At 45.0% G+C, this 18,414-nt stretch overlaps 2 protein-coding genes across 4 annotated transcripts; both read left to right on the forward strand.

Moving 5' to 3' along the window:
* The first annotated feature begins 3,049 nt into the window (after positions 1–3,049).
* smad5 (SMAD family member 5) lies at positions 3,050–9,408 on the forward strand. The gene is made up of 6 exons (XM_028960744.1): positions 3,050–3,711; positions 4,501–4,770; positions 5,548–5,658; positions 7,019–7,240; positions 8,571–8,827; positions 9,225–9,408. Exons 1-6 carry the CDS (start codon positions 3,309–3,311, stop codon positions 9,366–9,368), a joined length of 1,407 nt encoding a protein of 468 aa, XP_028816577.1. The 5' UTR covers positions 3,050–3,308; the 3' UTR covers positions 9,369–9,408.
* A 901-nt stretch (positions 9,409–10,309) lies between these two features.
* On the forward strand, positions 10,310–18,162 carry syvn1 (synovial apoptosis inhibitor 1, synoviolin). 3 transcript variants are annotated; one of them, XM_028960126.1, is made up of 16 exons: positions 10,310–10,327; positions 11,687–11,828; positions 11,906–11,998; positions 12,063–12,215; positions 12,312–12,360; positions 13,313–13,416; positions 13,503–13,629; positions 13,721–13,820; positions 14,731–14,796; positions 15,053–15,169; positions 15,282–15,439; positions 16,125–16,268; positions 16,362–16,499; positions 16,854–17,037; positions 17,110–17,216; positions 17,485–18,162. In XM_028960126.1, exons 2-16 carry the CDS (start codon positions 11,697–11,699, stop codon positions 17,649–17,651), a joined length of 1,839 nt encoding a protein of 612 aa, XP_028815959.1. In that variant the 5' UTR covers positions 10,310–10,327; positions 11,687–11,696; the 3' UTR covers positions 17,652–18,162. The 3 variants fall into 3 exon arrangements, with proteins under 3 accessions (XP_028815959.1, XP_028815957.1, XP_028815958.1); XM_028960124.1 differs by lacking the exon at positions 10,310–10,327 and adding an exon at positions 10,340–11,033 and having other exon boundaries at positions 11,684–11,828; XM_028960125.1 differs by lacking the exon at positions 10,310–10,327 and adding an exon at positions 10,340–11,033.
* Positions 18,163–18,414: the final 252 nt, after the last annotated feature.

The raw sequence follows: 18,414 nt of genomic DNA on the forward strand, positions 1-18,414 counted from the left end.
GGGACTTTTTCCGCGAGGGGTGGGGTGTTGAAGTAAGTGAAGAAAGTTTTCTCTGTTTTTAGCTGGTGGGGGTGGGGGAGAAACACAAATCTGGGCGATTTTTGGAGCCTAAAATGATTCCCTCCTTAAACCGAGTGTCGTAAACTATTGCGTTGTCTGAGCCTTTGTTTGTCTTTTATTTGCGAAATACGGGGGAAAAAAAGGGAAAAAAAGAACTTAATTGGCCTGACTAGCCGCTTAGCCACCAAGCTAACGCGCTAACGCGAACTTTTTCTAGTTACGGGTTTGTTTGTTTTTCCGCTTTAGCCGCATGCTAGCGGCGCGCCGCGCTCCGTGGCCGGGCTTCTGCGCCCTCTCGTCGGCGCGGGCTCCGCGGCGAGCTCCGCGAACGCGTCGCTAGCGGCGCGCCGTCTGCGGAGTTTGTCCTTTGTGATCCCGCCGCCCTTCGCCGCCGGTGAGGGAGTTCGTGTTCGCTCGCAGCATCACGCCAGACCCCGGCTTTTTACCGCCGCCGCCACCTTCTTTCCTAATAATACTGACGACACGCCACGCGTTATACCTCTTAAAATCAATATCTATATATTTCAACTTTTTAGTCTGGCACTTCGCAATATTTGATTACGTAAGCCACCCCCCCCCCTGCGTCTTGAAAATACTGTTTTTAATCTGATTCTTTTTTTATGTCGTGTATGCAGTTTTATTAGCGTTCAGTTTATTTAATGGTGAGTGTGGGATTTTTGTATTTATTATTTTGTACTACTCGTATATTTATTTATTTTTAAAAAATCCCTGACTGGTTTTGATGTTTAATTTCTGATTGAGCCGCATGGTTTGTAATCCATCTTCTGTTTGCATTTAATAATGTGACCCCATCCAGTCGTTTTATGAGAAATAGCCACGATCAGATAATCACCGTATTGTTTACCGTGCTTGGTTCTGTATGAACTGGAGTACTTGTGGTGTCAAGACATATTGCACAGTGAGCAATTTGCCCGTTTGCCCCACCCTCCAGTCTCCCAGGGGTGCCCATCTACATCTGCCGCTGAGAGGGCATTTAACATTGAACCCTTTTCTGATTCGCTGTCATTTGTTTTTGCCGTGTGCTGTGTGTCTGGCAGGAAGGGAGGACCTTGTTGGAATATTTTGGAGAACCCTTGATTTAAAAAAAAAAAAAAAAAAAAGGAATACAGTGATGTGAGGGGTATGTTCTCTTTTCACAGGTCTGACCTTGGTCATTTTTCTCAAGAACCAACTGGAGGCAAACGTGCACGCGTAAGTACCAGTTTATGTATGAAGCTGGAACGTTTATTGCAAGTTTAAGCTCTTATTCCTTCTCTGACCTGACTGCGCTGGGGATTGCGCATTGTTGCTGTGCATATTTAATCCAAAATATTGCATGGAATTCAGCAGGCATCATAATTTCAACTGTCTAGAGGATGCAGCTAGCATCCTCATCCTCAGTGAACGTTGAACCCCTGCTTGATTCATTTCAACCTTGCAGTATGTGCAGAGGTTATTACCTCTCACCGAAGTGATATTTGCTTATCTGTAGTACCAGGAGGCGATTCAGACAGAAGTGTGTGTATAATTATAGAGCGTTTCAAACTCAAATCACAGTATATAGATCTATTATTATGGACTGGTGATAATGATCTCATAATGCAGTGCACACTTTGCTGACAAACCGCACACTGTTTCGGTGGCAGTGAAGAGAGAATTATCTTTACTCTCGGCCTTCAGATTCAGCTGCAGTGTAAAGATTGTTCGGCAAGGCAACTGAAGCACTGCATTATGGGATCTGTAGTTTGTGTGCTATCAGCACTCCATATCCCCGGGCCAGTGTACCTGAATTACCTTGTGAGCTCTAACAGCGGTCTGGGCTGCTTGAGCAGACCCGACATCGCTTACTGCAGGCCATCTTAACATGGTGTAGAATGTACCAGTTAATAACTTAACAATACACCATCATGTCATTATTTCACTTCTATAGTACAGTCGACTGCAGATTTCAACAGTAGAGGCATAAATACCACAGGACAGAACAAATAAATAATAGATCTCTTGATCCAATATGAATATAACTGATTTCAAATTGTCTGTATGTAGGGGATCAGCTGATCTCAAGACTCAAGTGTGTAGAAGCGTTTTGTTGGGAATAGTTTTGCTGTCAAGTCTGTAAAGTGTGAGTTAATGCAGGTTTGGCACTAAACCTACATTAGCAGGTTTAAGCTGGTTCAAGTAAGAATTTGAGTTTTGCTATAGGAGGATGCAACTTTAATACATTATCTTCAAATGATCTAACGTTGCAAAGGTGCTTCATATTGCGTTGTGCAAGTTTGACATGGTTTTGTATTCATGATGCAAGTGTCACTGGTCCTGTTTGACTGTAGTTGGGAGGCTGAATAGGAAGGGATGTGTCTTAAGGAAGCTGCACCCACTCGGCCCAACATCCTTTTTCTGTCCTGGTGGCAGCTACAGCCTTTTTCAATCGGCAGGGTGTGTATGTGAGTGTGTTTTTTGGAAAGGCCCAGCTGTGGACTGGACACCCCACGTGTGGTGGAGTTTTGTGCTTCACACGGCTGTTCCAGGAAGGAGCAGATGTATCCCCCCCCCCCCTTTTTTTTTTTTTTTTTTTGCGTAGGGAACGGATCTTTACACATCCTGAGGAAGAGTTACCCATAAAAGTGCCAACTGAAGTGCTCATGCCACCAAAAACATAATGGCATGTGGGTAGATGGTGTGAAGAGTGTAAAGAGGTTATGGACCGCTTTTTCATTCCCGAGAGACTTAAGACACCTTGTCTTTTTTTTTTTTTTTTTTTTTTTTTACATTTTTTGCAGGTGCTGAGCTGCACGTTGGCCCTTCTTGAAGCTGCTCTCTGGAGTCTGGCATGGACTGTCGGATCTGCCTTTTCTCGTGTCCTGGAGCGGCTCAAACATTCATTGTGGCAGTTTTAATATAATAAACTTAAAAACTTTATTTAAATCGGTTTTGCCACTCTTTCCAGTCCTCCCAGTGTGAGCCAGGCATAGCCCTCCTCCACTGCAGGCTTTCCTGAGCTCCAGCAGCTGCTTCCTGCCCCCACTTCCTGTCCTTGGTTGTGCAAAGCTAAAGCCCCTGACAACCAACCCTCCACCCCTCACCCCACCCCTCCAGACTCCTACACGCATACAGACACTCTGACACACATAAACAAGGTCACTCGTTCGGTCTCCCTCCCTCACACAACCCACACTTTTCTTCCCACTGAGAGCCCGCCCATTCCCCCCCCCACCCATTCTGGCTCGAGCCCTCTGCAGCAGCACACTATGACCTCCATGTCTAGCCTGTTCTCCTTCACCAGCCCGGCTGTGAAGCGGCTGCTAGGCTGGAAGCAGGGCGACGAGGAGGAGAAATGGGCAGAGAAGGCCGTGGATGCGCTGGTGAAGAAGCTGAAGAAGAAGAAAGGGGCCATGGAGGACCTGGAAAAGGCCCTGAGCAGCCCCGGACAGCCCAGCAAGTGCGTGACCATCCCGCGCTCGCTGGACGGGCGGCTCCAGGTGTCCCACCGGAAGGGCCTGCCGCACGTCATCTACTGCCGAGTGTGGCGCTGGCCTGACCTGCAGTCGCACCACGAGCTCAAGCCGCTGGAAGTCTGCGAATTCCCTTTCGGCTCCAAGCAAAAGGAAGTGTGCATCAACCCCTACCACTACAAGCGGGTGGAGAGTCCAGGTAGGCGGGGGACCGTTTCCCTTTCTAGAAACGCTGACTCGTATCATCAGGGTAGGGCTGTGTCGCCCGTGGGTCTTGTTAGACGTGTTTGAATTGTAATCCGCACCCTTGCCTAGATATTGAAATTGTGGCAAATGGGCGGTCCTTCCAATCTGTCAATATGGCTGACTAATTTGTGAGGCCGCAGTGGGGCAAGTGGAATAACGATTTGAAATTTCATGCCGGTCAATGCCGGTGTTGGTTTAGTGTTATCTGGCGGTTAATTTAACATGTGGCAGTGTACAGTCTAGGGGTGGAACTAATCACTAAGCCAATATATATTGATGGAAAGTGTGAAAAACACAAAGGAACTGCAAGCCATTGTCAGCGGTAAACGCTAAGCGCGCACATTTATGTTTAAAAATGCGGAGACTTTTAAGGCCGTTCAAAATTGAGATTGTACCACAGTTGGGAAGTTCAGTTGCGATCCTATAACCAGTTTTAATGGCATAAAGTGAACTTGATTGTAGGTGTCAGTTTTTTTTTTTTTTTTAATTACTGGACCTATTTGACTGTCTGTCCTGATGTAAAGGGTGGTCCTGCCGCATTAGATACAGATAAAGTTCCTTATTATCCCTTTAAGGAGATGAACGCTGAAACAGGATAGGATCCTGAAATGATGAGATCAAGACTCATCACGTCCCTCAGGAGCCGCGGCTCCGCCGAACAAATGTTTTCAACTGCACTGCAGGGCGGCCAATCAGTCCCGAAGTTTTATATTTATTTTTCGGTGTCTGCTTCCCCCCCCAGTGCTCCCTCCAGTTCTGGTTCCACGCCACAGCGAGTTCAACCCCCAGCACAGCCTGCTGGTGCAGTTCCGTAACCTGAGCCACAATGAGCCGCACATGCCACTCAATGCCACCTTCCCAGAGTCCTTCCAGCAGCAGCACGGCGGAGGCGGGGGCAGCGGCTCCTTCCCCATCTCTCCCAGTTCTCCCTACCCGCCGTCGCCCACCAGCAGTGGCACCTACCCCAGCTCCCCTGCCAGTTCGGGGCCCTCAAGCCCCTTTCAGCTTCCAGGTAAAAAATTATTATTATTATTATTTCCCTGCTCTTGTATTCTTTCACTGGTCATGTTCACAGAGGCCGTTGTCCGTTTTTTAGATTTCGGACCGTGCTGATGTGTTGTCTGACACAATCGCAATGCTTGCCAAGCCGCAGGCCAGTCAGACTGAATGCTGGTTGGCGGGTCTTCGGCAGCCAAGGCCGAGCTCACACCCACTCTGTATTGCGTAGATCTGCTGATGCACGCACTGCAGCGCGAGTTCAGCCGGCCGTGAGGGAAGCTGATGTTTCATAGTGCTCTGCATAAAGACTAAAGCGCCGCTTTATTCTGCTGATTTGAGTCGTGCGTCATTTTATCAGCCACGCTCCTATCAGACTTGGAAGAGGGCATACAGACATCTGTTCTGCATCTGTTTTTCGTTTTATGGAACGTAGAGAGCACATCTAATGACTTGCTGTAATACAGAATTCATCTGTTCTATAGAGCAAACGTTCTTCCGTGGTAGATGCACAGAAGCAGGATTTTTATTTTTATTTTTTATTGTTCCACATCGGGAGAGGCTGTCATTAGTGTAATGGGTTATTTCAAGTGAAGTTCTCGAGGGTCTGCGCTGAGCTGGGTGTTTGATGTCAGGGACTGGTGTAATCTGACACTAAAAGCTTTCCATAAGCCGCGGGGTGGTGCAGCTTCCGGTAATGATCCGTCGTAAGCCTCTGCTCATGGGAATTGGCAGTGTCAATTTTTCTCTGCAGTGCTCTCACTCACACTTCTTTTATTGCTTCCCTCTTCAGCTGATACCCCGCCCCCTGCCTACATGCCCCCTGAAGAGCAGATAGGTCAAGATGGCTCCCAGTCGATGGAGACGGGCAACAGCATGGTACCTCAGAATATGCCCAGAGGAGGTAAGGCCCACTCAACCTACTCTGCACCACCAATCAGGTTCCCCGTCACCCAGTCAGAGCTCCGCTGGTTGTATTTTATTGAAGCTTGAGGTGCAGTATGTAACGTGCAGGTAGGCTTCAGATTTCATCACTTAATTTCCGGCAGACTATGACAAATTTCAACAGGCATTGCACCGGGCAGCCCCTCCCCCAGCTACCTGAAGGACCCAATATTTACGAGAGATATGCGCTTTAAACATGGCAGCAGGCGAAAGCAACTCCAACGTTAGTTCCGCAGAACCAAGCTTGCAAGAAAATGTCAAAAACAGGAGCGCTTCCAATATCAATCAATATAAACCAGATGAACGGGGAAAACCAAAAGATGGAGATAAGCGCATTTGCAAGAAGTGCTTCAAAGTTGTCACTATCAAAGTGAGCAGCAGGACCAGTTTAGCAAAGCATTTTAAACATCACGCCGAATTATACGTGGAGTTTCGAGAGGAGAGTAAAGTTGTTAAATAGAAATATGAATATTTTAATTGACTGTCGAAAAAAAACTGTTGATAGTAAGACCCTGACAAGAGTCTTCGCTTCACTCTGCATTTTATGCTTCGCTTCACTCTGCATTTTCGCTTCACTCTGCATTGAATGTAAATTCACAACACGCACATATATTTTTCATTTCTGCAGCATGAGAAGCAGAGTTTTGGCTCAAAGGTTAAAATACATTTCTTTTATTGATTGGTTTTCATGAATTTATTCAAGTTCTTTGGCTATATGTGGTGTTCTAACTTTATTAAAAAATTATCTAAAATATTGTTTATTCTCACCATGATACTAAAACATGAATAAATAATCAAAAATAAAGCCATAGGGTACCACAGTATTGGTACCAAGTTTTAAATTTCTGTATTGTGACAAGCCTGGTGTGCAGTACATGTCATTTAAACAGGAGAAAAGCAGTAGTCATGGACACAGTGGTGATTTTTAGACATTAGTAATCATTAATCCGAGTTAACATTGGAGATCCATAGGCATGGATCTCTTTTCATGACTCACTTCTGACCGAGGAGCGTGGTGGTGTCTGAAGTGGCTGTTATTGACTAGTTGAGAAGAGCAGAACATGCACCAGAGAACACCATGATATTATTAAACAGATTATTAATCTATTTGTCTGCTGGAGAAATTCCATAAACGATGTATGAACCAGATAGGACTTCTGATTGCAGGGTAGTTTGTGTTGGTTTATAACAATGTTTGCGGAAAGTCCTTTATCAGATATTCTGCATTTTGTAGTCTCAAAAAATCTGTACAAATAAATCAGATTTCATTAAGTAAAAGTCCTGGTCCTACGAAAAACATCTAGTTTTTCACCCTACAGACATGCAGCCAGTGGAGTATGAAGAGCCGGTCCACTGGTGCTCCATTGTGTACTACGAGCTGAACAACCGTGTGGGTGAGGCCTACCACGCCTCCTCCACCAGTGTGCTGGTGGATGGCTTCACTGACCCCTCCAACAACAAGAACCGCTTCTGCTTGGGCCTGCTGTCCAACGTCAACCGCAACTCCACCATCGAGAACACCCGGCGTCACATTGGCAAAGGTAGGTTCCTGGTTCTCTGCAGTTGGTTGCCTGAAAAGCAGATTTGTATGATCTCTGAACCATAGAGATCCCATAGTTCTTTACACACACACACTGATCTGCTTTATTGATTTACTATTGATTAGTAAAGCCTCGCCCACACATACGTTTGACCTGAAGCAAGAGAACATTGAATGCAGAATTTATTTAAAGGTCCCTTATGAACATTTTTTTGCTTAGTGTTCCCCTAATACTGTTTCTGAAGTATCTTTCCTGAAATTCAGCCTTGGTGCAGAATTACAGCCACTTTGAGCCAGTCCCACAATGAGATTTCCCCCAGGACACGCCGTTTCGGTGTCTGTAGCCAATAAGGATGAGAGAGGCAGGACGAGGAGGAGAGCGTCCTATAGAAGTGAGCGGGCATTCGCAGAAATGAGAATCAAAACCATTCACTGACCACAATGTTTTCCACAAACAGGTAGTTGTGTCAGTGTTTTTTCCAGAAAAACGAATTAAATGAACGCCTAAATGTTTTAGGGTAGGGGTGGGAAAGCATGAGAAACTCGAGGTAACTTTTCCCCCTATGACTGCATAAGGGAAGAAATTCCAGATCCGACCATCTGAGCTGCCACTCTCTGAACTGTGAAGCAGAACAGCCAAAGCGCTCTTTACACCTATCGCCAGTTCTAGCCACTGCAGGACTATAGACAGGCAAGGCGAACTTGCATTAATGGTAAATAAATGATTGTAGGGGAACCTTTAATGCTGGTGATGAACACCTGTGTATGGACACTTAGATTTGCTCCAATGAGCAGAAAAATGGTTGTTCAGTCCGCACACTCCTGACTCCACAAATGGCTGAAAAACACCTGGTTCAGACGTCCGAACTGTGGCCTGTACTGTCATTTCACTGGCTTATTTGAGAACCTTGTGAAGTGATGTGATGTAGAAAAATGTGTAATCGAATCGTGAGACCAGTGAAGGCTCACATCTCTAGTCTTTTGCAAAATATTGAATAATGCTGGCACATGACTCAAATCTGTATGGAAAATAACATATATTTGGATATATGTGTGTGTGTGTGTGTGTCCTAATTTGGATTATTTACTACAAGAGAGACAAAGCAGAATCCTTAAATGGTGATGAGGAAACCAGATCATTGTAGGTCAGGATGCACCTTGACTGCATTTAAAACTGTTTGTTGTATCCTGCAACTGTTCACTGCTGGATCACCGTTTTCCAAATATAAATAATCAGGAGAGATGGGCTTGTGGGGGGGGGGGGGGGGGGGGGGGGGGACTATTTTTTTTTTTTGTGTGTGTGTATTCACCTAGGCTTTTGTTTTGTGCAGGAGTCCACCTGTATTATGTTGGAGGAGAGGTTTATGCCGAGTGCCTGAGTGACACCAGCATTTTTGTCCAGAGTCGGAACTGCAACTACCACCACGGTTTTCACCCGACCACGGTCTGCAAGATCCCAAGTGGCTGCAGCCTCAAGATCTTCAACAATCAGGAGTTTGCTCAGCTGCTGGCGCAGTCTGTCAATCATGGTTTTGAGGCTGTGTACGAGCTCACAAAGATGTGCACCATCCGCATGAGTTTTGTTAAGGTGCGCAAAATGTATTTTTTTTTTATGAGATAATAGATGGTTGCATTTTGTACGTGACCCAAAAATTTTATGGTTTATTGCCGTAACATAATACGGTTCAGTAGGTAGTGCACAGTGCCTTTTGTGTGTAGTTTCTAAACTACACACAATCCATGCATTTTAAGTTGACATTTTTACATAGCCTTTGGGAAGTGACAAATCCAGCCACTTTTGTGCTCTTGAGGTTTTGTGCTCACTTGTACCATAAAATCAGGCCACAAACCAGCCTCTATTAAACAGTCCAGTTTAATCTTTGTTTGTTGTAAATTAGAATTTTTATTCTACCGTTCAGACATTGTATTTTATTTTAAATAGTGCCATATAATGATTGTTAACTCTGTTCTCCTCCTCCTCATAGGGCTGGGGAGCAGAGTATCACAGACAAGATGTCACCAGCACTCCCTGCTGGATAGAAGTGCATCTACATGGCCCCCTCCAGTGGCTGGACAAAGTACTGACACAGATGGGTTCTCCCTTGAACCCAATCTCCTCCGTTTCCTAATGATGGGCCCTAAGTGGCCTGGGAGCATTTTTTTTTTTTTTTTTTTTTTTTTTTTTTTTTTTACTTGTGTTTTTTCCACCCTTTTTTCTTTAAGAAAAATTTGGTCTTAAAGGCTGAACTGTTTACACTACATGCTCTGGGTTTCCCACCCTAAAGCAGATGAGATGAACTGAGGTAATTTGCAAACCTGGAAGAAAAAATCACAGCGGTGACAGAAAAATGGACAAACTCCTGCAATTTGCCTTTTCAAAAATATTTGTTTCTGCATAATCTTTTAAAATGATGCTTGTATGAGTGCGTGATTTCCTCTCTGAGTAGGTAATCTAGTAGCTGGAGAGATTTGAAAATAACTTTTATTTCATGTATCCCTATTACACCCTTCACCAGTCAAACCAACTACAATTTTTACTTCTATGAGATCTTTAGTCGGTATCTTGTCTAATCCCACTTATTTACAAGTAAGGCTTAGCAGCCATTATATGTTTACTATTAGATTCAGAATTCACTACAGATGTTACCTTTTTTTTTTTTTTTTTTTTTTTTTTTTTTTTTTAAATAGTCCCTGTTGCTCAGAGGCAAATGTCAATGTTACTGCTTTTAAATAAAGTCTATCTGATCAAACTGTTGTGCTATTATTAAAGTATTACTTGTACTAGTAAACTGCAATTGATTTTGTTTCATTGAAATATATTTTGGGTGTGAGTTGTGAATGGGATCCACCAACTTGATTTTCCTTTGTTTATTTATTTATTTACGATTAAGTGCTCATCAACTCTTAAGAACGTTTTCTCTAACCCGAACACGCAGTGAGGTGAGCTTTTTGGGAAAGGGCGCAGTGGGAGGGGAAGGTCGATGTCATCGTCGGTCGATACATGTTGGCTGCGAATCTGATTGGCTGAGCGAGCAGCTTTGAAACGCGATTGGTCCACGTTCGGATACAAGCCTTGAGCAACTCGCAGGTATGTCAACGTTTATTTTGATCGCGTTAATTTTACGTGGTGCGCTTTTACAACTCTCTTAAACAATGTGACTATTTATCCGATTGATTCAGGTTTTTGCTGATTATGAACCATTTAATAAATGCTAAGTATGTCGCCCGCTTTGTATAGAGTTGCACCACCGCATTATTACTCAACAATTTTCAGTAAAAAGTTTAATTTCTACCATGCCATGATATTCCATTATAAGCCCGGGGAACAGTTTGTTCAAATATTAATATAAACTAGTGCTAATATTTTAAATCCTGTATGCCGCTCTATTAGTAGAGTCTGAAACTGCTGACCGGAAGTTGCGTTTCTCAAAAGTTTAAGGAAATATTTTGGCCGCGTAAAATGCTTTATATTTTATTTCTGCGTGTGCGACCCTAAGACGTAAATCTATTTGCGTGGCGATTCGCAAGTCGTAGCTTGCTCGACCAGTCTGGCGCGTTCCATAAAGCTCCGCGTCGGGAAGGCTGGGCCGCGGCCGGAAGTGAGGTGGCGGACCTGCTGAACAAGAGAAAGATAAACACGTATCCCGACGGCCGCGTCGTTCCGCTGGAACGCTTTCTCGTCAGAGCGCCCTTTTCCAGGCGAGGCCGTCTCCGCCGCGGTCCTCTACCCAGCGTACAGCCGCCTGCCTCGCAGAGCTCGAATGGGCTTGTATTCTCTGTAGGAGCAGATACAGGTGAGGCGCTTTTCATGCTGCCTTCATCGCATTGTCGCCTGTAATTATAGGGGATAATAATTTTGTAACAATTCTGGGTTTGTTTTCCACGTAATATGTCAATTATGGAAGAAAACATACATACACACAAAGTCAATCATATAAAATTAAACTGCATTGAATTATCACTGACTGCTGTTTAACGTGAGACCAAAAAGAAAAACTGTATGGGCATTTATAAAATTCCAAAATGTTTTCCCCTTACTTACTTCTAACCAACATATGAAAACCCTTCCAGCTCTTTCTTTCTGAGAGTAAATGAAGTGATTGTCATTGTGATGCACTGCAGCACAGCACAGCGTGACACAACGAAGTGGGTCCTCTATATTTAACCCATCACCCTTGGTGAGCAGTGGGCAGCCATGACAGGCGCCAGTGGAGCAGCGTGTGGGGACGGTGCTTTACTTGGCGGCTCGGGATTCGAAGCGGCAACCATCCGTCTATGGGTCTGCCCGGCCCCAACATTTTTGTTAGACAGTGGACGCCAAGTATCAGCAGGCAGATTTAGCATCAAAAATTATTTTTATGTGGACAGTTGGCCTGATTCGTGTCTTTTTTTTTTGTGTGTGTGTTTGTGTGTGTATGGGTTTCTTTTTAACTCCCCACGGTAGCAGCTTGCACAAGATGGTGCGAGCGGTCCTGGTGACGGCCACCAGCCTGGTCCTGACTGGGGCAGTGATCGCTCACGCCTACATCCTCAAGCACCAGTTCTACCCGACTGTGGTGTATCTGACCAAGAGCAGTCCCAGCATGGCAGTGAGTTCACGTTCATCCCTCCACACTGAGTTCCATCCCATATTGCTGATATGACGTTCCTTAATCCTCTCTGTTAGGTCTTGTACATCCAGGCGTTCGTCTTGGTGTTTCTGCTGGGAAAGTTCATGCGTAAGGTGTTCTTCGGACAGCTGAGGGCTGCTGAGATGGAGGTATGGAAGTTTGTGTCTGTTGCGATGCAGCATATTTCCATGTTTAACTTCATATTGTCCGCAGCACCTGATCGAGCGCTCTTGGTACGCTGTGACCGAGACATGTTTGGCCTTCACGGTGTTTCGAGACGACTTCTCCCCTCGTTTCGTAGCCCTGTTCACTCTGCTGCTGTTCCTGAAGTGCTTCCACTGGTTGGCGGAGGACCGGGTGGATTTTGTGAGTGTTTCCTCATCAGGGGAGGGGACGTGTTTCGCTCCGGGCAAAGATGTGTGGAATGCTGAGCCGCTTTATTTATTTTTATCTGTTTTAAAGATGGAAAGGAGTCCAAACATCTCCTGGATCTTCCACTTTAGGGTGGTGTGTGAGTATGAAATTATTATTATTCAATTAATTGAATAAGAAAAATTCTATACTTTTTCAATAAACAAAATAAAAAAGAACAAGCTTATCAGTCCATATAGATTTGGTCGCATATACTTAGTAGGTTTGTCACGATACTGACATTTCAAACTCAATACCAATACTAAGGATGATACTATTATACTATTTTATATCATTTTCGATACTACAGGGGGAGGAACAAACACAGGAATTTTTTTTAATAAATCAAGAATATTTTTAGATAAAAAGGTTGGACACCATATATATATATATATATATATATATATATATATATATATACACACACACACATACATACACACACACACGCACACATTAAGAAATGAATACATTGATAAATAGATTTAAAAAAATAAGAACTCCTCTGTTCTCATGCCACAAAAGTAAAAAATGAAGTTGTTTGAACAACTTTACTTCCCTCTCGAAACTCAGTGGTGGTGTTTTAAATGCTTTGCTTTTGACAGTGAGGAGCATGAAGCACTTTTTGCAGCACATCTTGAAAACGGGCGTGTTGGTTTTCACCGTTCATCTGGTTTATATCCGAAATACTCCCAGACAGGGCTCTTGCTTGGTTCGGCAGAATGAGCGCCGGAGCTGCTTTCACTTGCTGTCATGTTTAAAGTGTGTCTCTCATGTAAACAGATGCACATCTAGAATTTAAGTATTAAAACCAGAGCTAATTGATATCAATTACTACGTTTTAGTAATGATCAGTATCTGAGAATCTGTTCTTTTTGAGAACAATAAGACCTACAGTGAATTTTAAGGGACAGAACTGTTGAGCAAGACAGAAACTGTTGAGCGGAATGCAAATATTTGCATTGCACCTGTTGGTGGTGGTTTCCTTTGGGAGATGTTGGTGCATGTGTCATATTTTTAACCTGAACTAAGTAGATTCTTTTTTTTGATAGCTCTAATGGTGGTGCTCGGAGTCCTCGACTTCCTGTTTGTCAACCACGCCTGCCACAGCATCATGACCAGGGGAGCATCCGTGCAGCTGGTGTTTGGGTTTGAGGTATGTGCCCCGAAAAATAGTTTTGAGTCTTAACACCGTTTCTGGTGCTGACTATTTCTCTATGTATTTCTTTTTCTTGCTTGCAGTATGCTATTCTGATGACCATGGTCCTCACCACCTTCATCAAATACACCCTTCACAGTGTTGATCTTCAGAGTGAGAACCCATGGGACAATAAAGCCGTTTACATGCTCTACACTGAGCTCTTCACAGGTGTGAAATATTGCTCTCATGCCTTCATTTAAGGTGATCATGTCACAAGGATGCTGCTTTTTTTTAATGGGAACTTTTTTTTTTATTGCAGGTTTTATTAAGGTCCTTCTTTATATGGCCTTCATGACCATCATGATTAAAGTACACACCTTCCCTCTATTTGCTATCCGCCCCATGTATCTTGCTATGAGGTAAATGTACTTTTGGATTGGTTAATTGCTTATGAGTTCAGTGACACAGACACATTGCTTCATTACTGCACTGATTTAATATTTACTGTAATCTTACACGATTCAGTTCTCATCTCTTGAGCAACCTTGTTCGTGGAGAAGAAAAGGGTCTGCTTGGTTTGCACTAAGCAAGTTACTAGAACTGTGTTATCACCAGTCCTGAATGGATACTGGGAGAAAAAAAAAACAAGTCGTGTTCGACCTTGAATGACCATAAATCAGAGATTACTTTAGTGAAGACCTCACAGCTCTGCGTTATAGTAAAAGTAAAATAATTTCCAGCATGCAATATGGCTTATGGTAATTTATCTGCCTTTTTTAATCATCTTTAGTAGAGAAGCACATGAAGCAATGCATCCAACATTCATATTCCCTACCGTACAGGCCGGTGGGGGCGGAGTTATGGTCGTGGGTTGCTTCCTGGGTTCGGTATCATGTGGCAAAAACAATAATTCTGCTACTGACTGACCAAACGTTTCCATCAATCGATCTACTCAATGAAAAAGAATATTATGCTGAGGTTAAACGTGGTTCATCCAAATACTAGAGTGCACAAGTGTTTTTATGGCAGAACAGTGTGTACTGTGGCTACTCCGTTGAAATAAGGAGCAAAAACCATCTGCCTACTGACGTTTATACATGATGTTTTCACTCGGGTTTATTACGTTTTGTGTCATTTAGGACCAAGTTCCTCCCACTGCTACTTCTCTATGTTGCTTCACATGATGTCATCAGGGTTCAGATCCAGATTATCGGTTCTCCTTATTGTCATGAATACTTGCCCCGCACTGCACGCTGGATAAGGGGCTTTCTGACAGGCCAATGTTCCCTGTACTTGTCACTTATGTTCTGCCTTCCTTTGTGTTTACAGGCAGTTTAAAAAAGCCGTGACCGATGCCATCATGTCACGCCGCGCCATCCGCAATATGAATACCCTGTGAGTATCCGCTGTCTTTATGTATGTGTGTTTATGGGCCGTGGTGGCCTGGCGGGTAAGGAAGCAGATCTGTAACCTGTCCTGAACCGCAAAGGTGACTCTGAGGTGCCACTGAGCAAAGCACCGTCCCCACACACTGTTACCCGGGCGCCTGTCATGGCCGCTAACAGCTCACCAAGCGTGATGGGTCAAATTGAGAGGGGACATTACTTCACAAAATCAACAGGCTTGCTTCTGCTTTGAACACTTGCTGCAGGTATCCAGATGCCACTCCTGAGGACCTGCAAGCCTCTGATAACGTTTGCATCATCTGCCGAGAGGAGATGGTCACTGGAGCCAAGAAGCTGCCGTGCAACCACATCTTCCATTCCAGGTTCCTCCAAGTCACCTAACCTGATAACAGTAGTTTGTAGACCAGGGTTATCGTCGAGTTAATGAGCATGCAAGAGGTTCTAATTAATATGCATTTGTTCTCTGCGGCCCAGTTGCCTGCGCTCGTGGTTTCAGCGACAGCAGACCTGTCCCACCTGTCGCATGGATGTTCTTAGAGCCTCGCAGCCTGGTCAGAGACAAGCTCCGCCTCCTGCTCAGGCCCCGCCTCCACCACCCCCTGCCAACGTGCCTCCTCCCCCACCTGGCAATGGTGAGCTTTGTTTAACCTGGGGATGGTTTAATAGATGTTGTTTGTGAGCATGTTGGCTGATGCAGCGTTTCTCAAACAATTTTATTATGCTCTGCATAAATGACTGCACCCAACCTAATATTCACCCCCATCCCCCCTGTCATTATTATTATTTTTATTCTACTTTTCAGCACTTTGGTTTGGGTGGCCAACTCATCACCATTATCTTTTGAAGTCCTCTGGTTTAATATATTAGACGTGCATCCTTTGTTTTCTTGATTTGGTTTATAGCCTCATTACTTGTCATAGATTGGCAGATGACCGAATGGTTTAGTGTGTATAGGATGCCCATGACGTGACGAATGTTTATGCAGATCAAAAACCCGACCGGACACAATGTCCAGGTCTCAAAAAGAGGACATGTCTGGGGATCAGAGGACGTCTGGTCACCCTACTGAAACAAGTGGGGATGGGGAGGGGCATGCAGTGACAGAAGCGCTGAAGGTCCGACCTGATTGGTGCAGGAGTGAGGCTCTGGTTTGAGAAACGCTGGGCTCATGGAATGTGAAATATTTACGTAAAGTAAGAAAGAACCTCTCGCTGGTTATCTGTGTAAATACTTCACATAGCGCCATGATTTATTAACCAGCCTCATGCGTTCCACTTCCTCGTTCTGGATTATATAAATGGTTGTGTCTTCTCACAGTGGCACCGGGGATGATGCCGCACTTCCCTCCAGGTCTCTTTCCTTTTTGGGGTCCCTTTCCTGGTGTGGCCCCTCCTCCTGGCACTCCGGCGGCTGCAGAGACGCCACAGGCCACGCTAGCGGGAAGTCCGGCTCAGGAAGCCGGTGAGCACTGCGTAGAGTCGGTGGGCCAGCGGGCCGCTGTGCCACGTTCCTCAACCTCGTTTTTTATTTTTTTATTTTTTATGCAAAACTCAGAAAGCAGCAGCGGTGGCGGCAGCTCGGCGCAGCCCAGTGCAGAAACTGGTCCTTCTGTCCCTGCGGGGACCGTGCCAGGCTTTCCCTTCTCATTCCCTCCCCCACCGTGGCTTCCTATGCCCCCGCCGCCTCCTTTCAGTAAGTGGCTCAGACTAGATGTTGTGGGGTTTCCACATTAAAACATCCGATGCTTGAGGTGCTGGTCAAAAAGTAGATTGTGGGCGCCCTCTGTTTATCGCGTCTTTTTTTAGTTTGCATTCCTCCAACAAACAATAGAAGTTAAACCCCACTTTTATTCTAAGCTAAAATATCAACAGAATGTAAAGAAATAAGTTTTAATATTATGTAATGTCTTTAGCAGTAATTTCATGTGTGTCTGGGCTGCACAGGGAAAATGAAAATCTTAATTTTATTGGAGTCAGTTTCCCCAGACTTCTGTAGAACAGTCATGTCTTCTTAATTGTCCTAAATGTAACCTAATCTATTTTGAAGTGTCCTCAATGCCCCCCCCACCTGCCAGCCTGTCCAGCATGTCGGAAGCCGAGCTGCGAGAGTTGGAGCAGGAGGGCCGGCGAGGTCTGGAGGCCCGGCTGCAGTGTCTCCACAACATCCACACGCTCCTGGACGCCGCCATGCTCAACATCCACCACTACCTCACCACCGTCGCCACCCTCAGGTACGCGTTCACGGCGGCGGGCAGGATTTATTCATCCATCTTCAAGAAATTAACGGTGTTCCTTCCACTCAGCATGCCACGTGCAGAAGCCAGTGCCGGGGAGGCCGGGGAGGCCGGCGCGTCCAACGGTTCAAAAGCCAAAAAGGAAACGTCTAGTCAGGACAACGCAGCTCAAAATGGTAGGAAAGCAAAGAAAAATTGCTCAAAAAATGTTGCCAGGCAGTAATTTCATTTGACGGTCTGGTGCTGAGATGTGACTACACCACGTCAGACTAGCAAACCGCCATGTTCCGTGGGTTTTTGTTGCATTCATATTCAGGCCAGATGCTGAAAGGCACGGAAGTGATGTGGCGCTCATAAAAGTCGCGTTTGTATTCGGCAAGCTTGTTCACCGATAACATGCACTCAAGACGACACATGAATGTGACGCGATGTTCTCGCTTTCAGCGGAACCCGTTCTGGGGGCTGCTGGCTTCTCTCAGCCCGACTCCACCACCGACAGAGAGCAGGAGCTGGATGGGGACGGCTGCGACGAGGACGGAGAGCCCAACGCCGCTGAGCTCCGGAGACGACGCCTCCGCAAGCTTGAGACGAGTCCCGCCCCCGACCACTGATACACTTCCAATAGTCGGGGATCGACCGTCTCTTCGCAATCGGGTTTCAAACAGCAGAGCTTAACATCCTTTCCTGCTGCTTCTGCCCAGAGTCTTTTTGCTGTGGATCTTTCTTTTTTTTTTTTTTCCGATGGGGAGTATTTTGTGTTACATTTACGAATGATCGGAGGTAGCAAACCTTGGTCTTACTTTTTAAATCGATCTGAAGACGATAAGCTGCAGTTCCTTCCTGTTGAAATGCTCCAGCTGGGATAGGTGTGCATCCTGTCTGTTGTCGCTGAAACATGATTGTATTTTCACTGTTGTGTTGATGTTACTCAGTTCCAGAACGTTCACCTGGACTTTCACCCACCCCACACTCCCCAAAATAATTTTACGTTTTGGAAGAGAGACATTTTTCTTGGATGTGGGGATTGCAAAGCTCTCCAATGATTAATTTAATGTACATATGCTGTATAAAGAATTTTAATAGGAAGATCTGTATATACTGCAGAATAAACCGTTCAAATTACACCTTGCCGGCATGATTTGATTTGGGTTTGGAAAGTGAAGTGATTGACACTGTGAGACACCGCAGCACAGCACACGGTGACACAACGAAACATGTCCCCTGCATTTAACCCATCACCTTTGGGATTTGAACCGGCAGCCTTCCGGTTACATGTCCGCTTCCTTATACACTAGGCCACCTCTGCACTGTGACTTAATAAATTAACAAGTAATTCGGTACAAAAAAATGCACATCACATTCACACTGAAACCT

This window comes from Denticeps clupeoides, chromosome 18 (genome assembly GCF_900700375.1).
Source record: "Denticeps clupeoides chromosome 18, fDenClu1.1, whole genome shotgun sequence".
Classification (NCBI taxonomy): domain Eukaryota; kingdom Metazoa; phylum Chordata; class Actinopteri; order Clupeiformes; family Denticipitidae; genus Denticeps; species Denticeps clupeoides.

Coding starts and splice junctions, on each gene's coding strand:
- smad5 (XM_028960744.1), top strand. CDS start 3,309: ATGACCTCCATGTCTAGCCTGTTCTCCTTCACCAGCCCGGCTGTGAAG. Junction 3,712..4,500: donor CAAGCGGGTGGAGAGTCCAG/GTAGGCGGGGGA, acceptor TTCCCCCCCCAG/TGCTCCCTCCAGTTCTGGTT. Junction 4,771..5,547: donor AAGCCCCTTTCAGCTTCCAG/GTAAAAAATTAT, acceptor TTCCCTCTTCAG/CTGATACCCCGCCCCCTGCC.
- syvn1 (XM_028960126.1), top strand. CDS start 11,697: ATGGTGCGAGCGGTCCTGGTGACGGCCACCAGCCTGGTCCTGACTGGG. Junction 15,440..16,124: donor TCCTCCCCCACCTGGCAATG/GTGAGCTTTGTT, acceptor GTCTTCTCACAG/TGGCACCGGGGATGATGCCG. Junction 17,217..17,484: donor GGACAACGCAGCTCAAAATG/GTAGGAAAGCAA, acceptor TCTCGCTTTCAG/CGGAACCCGTTCTGGGGGCT.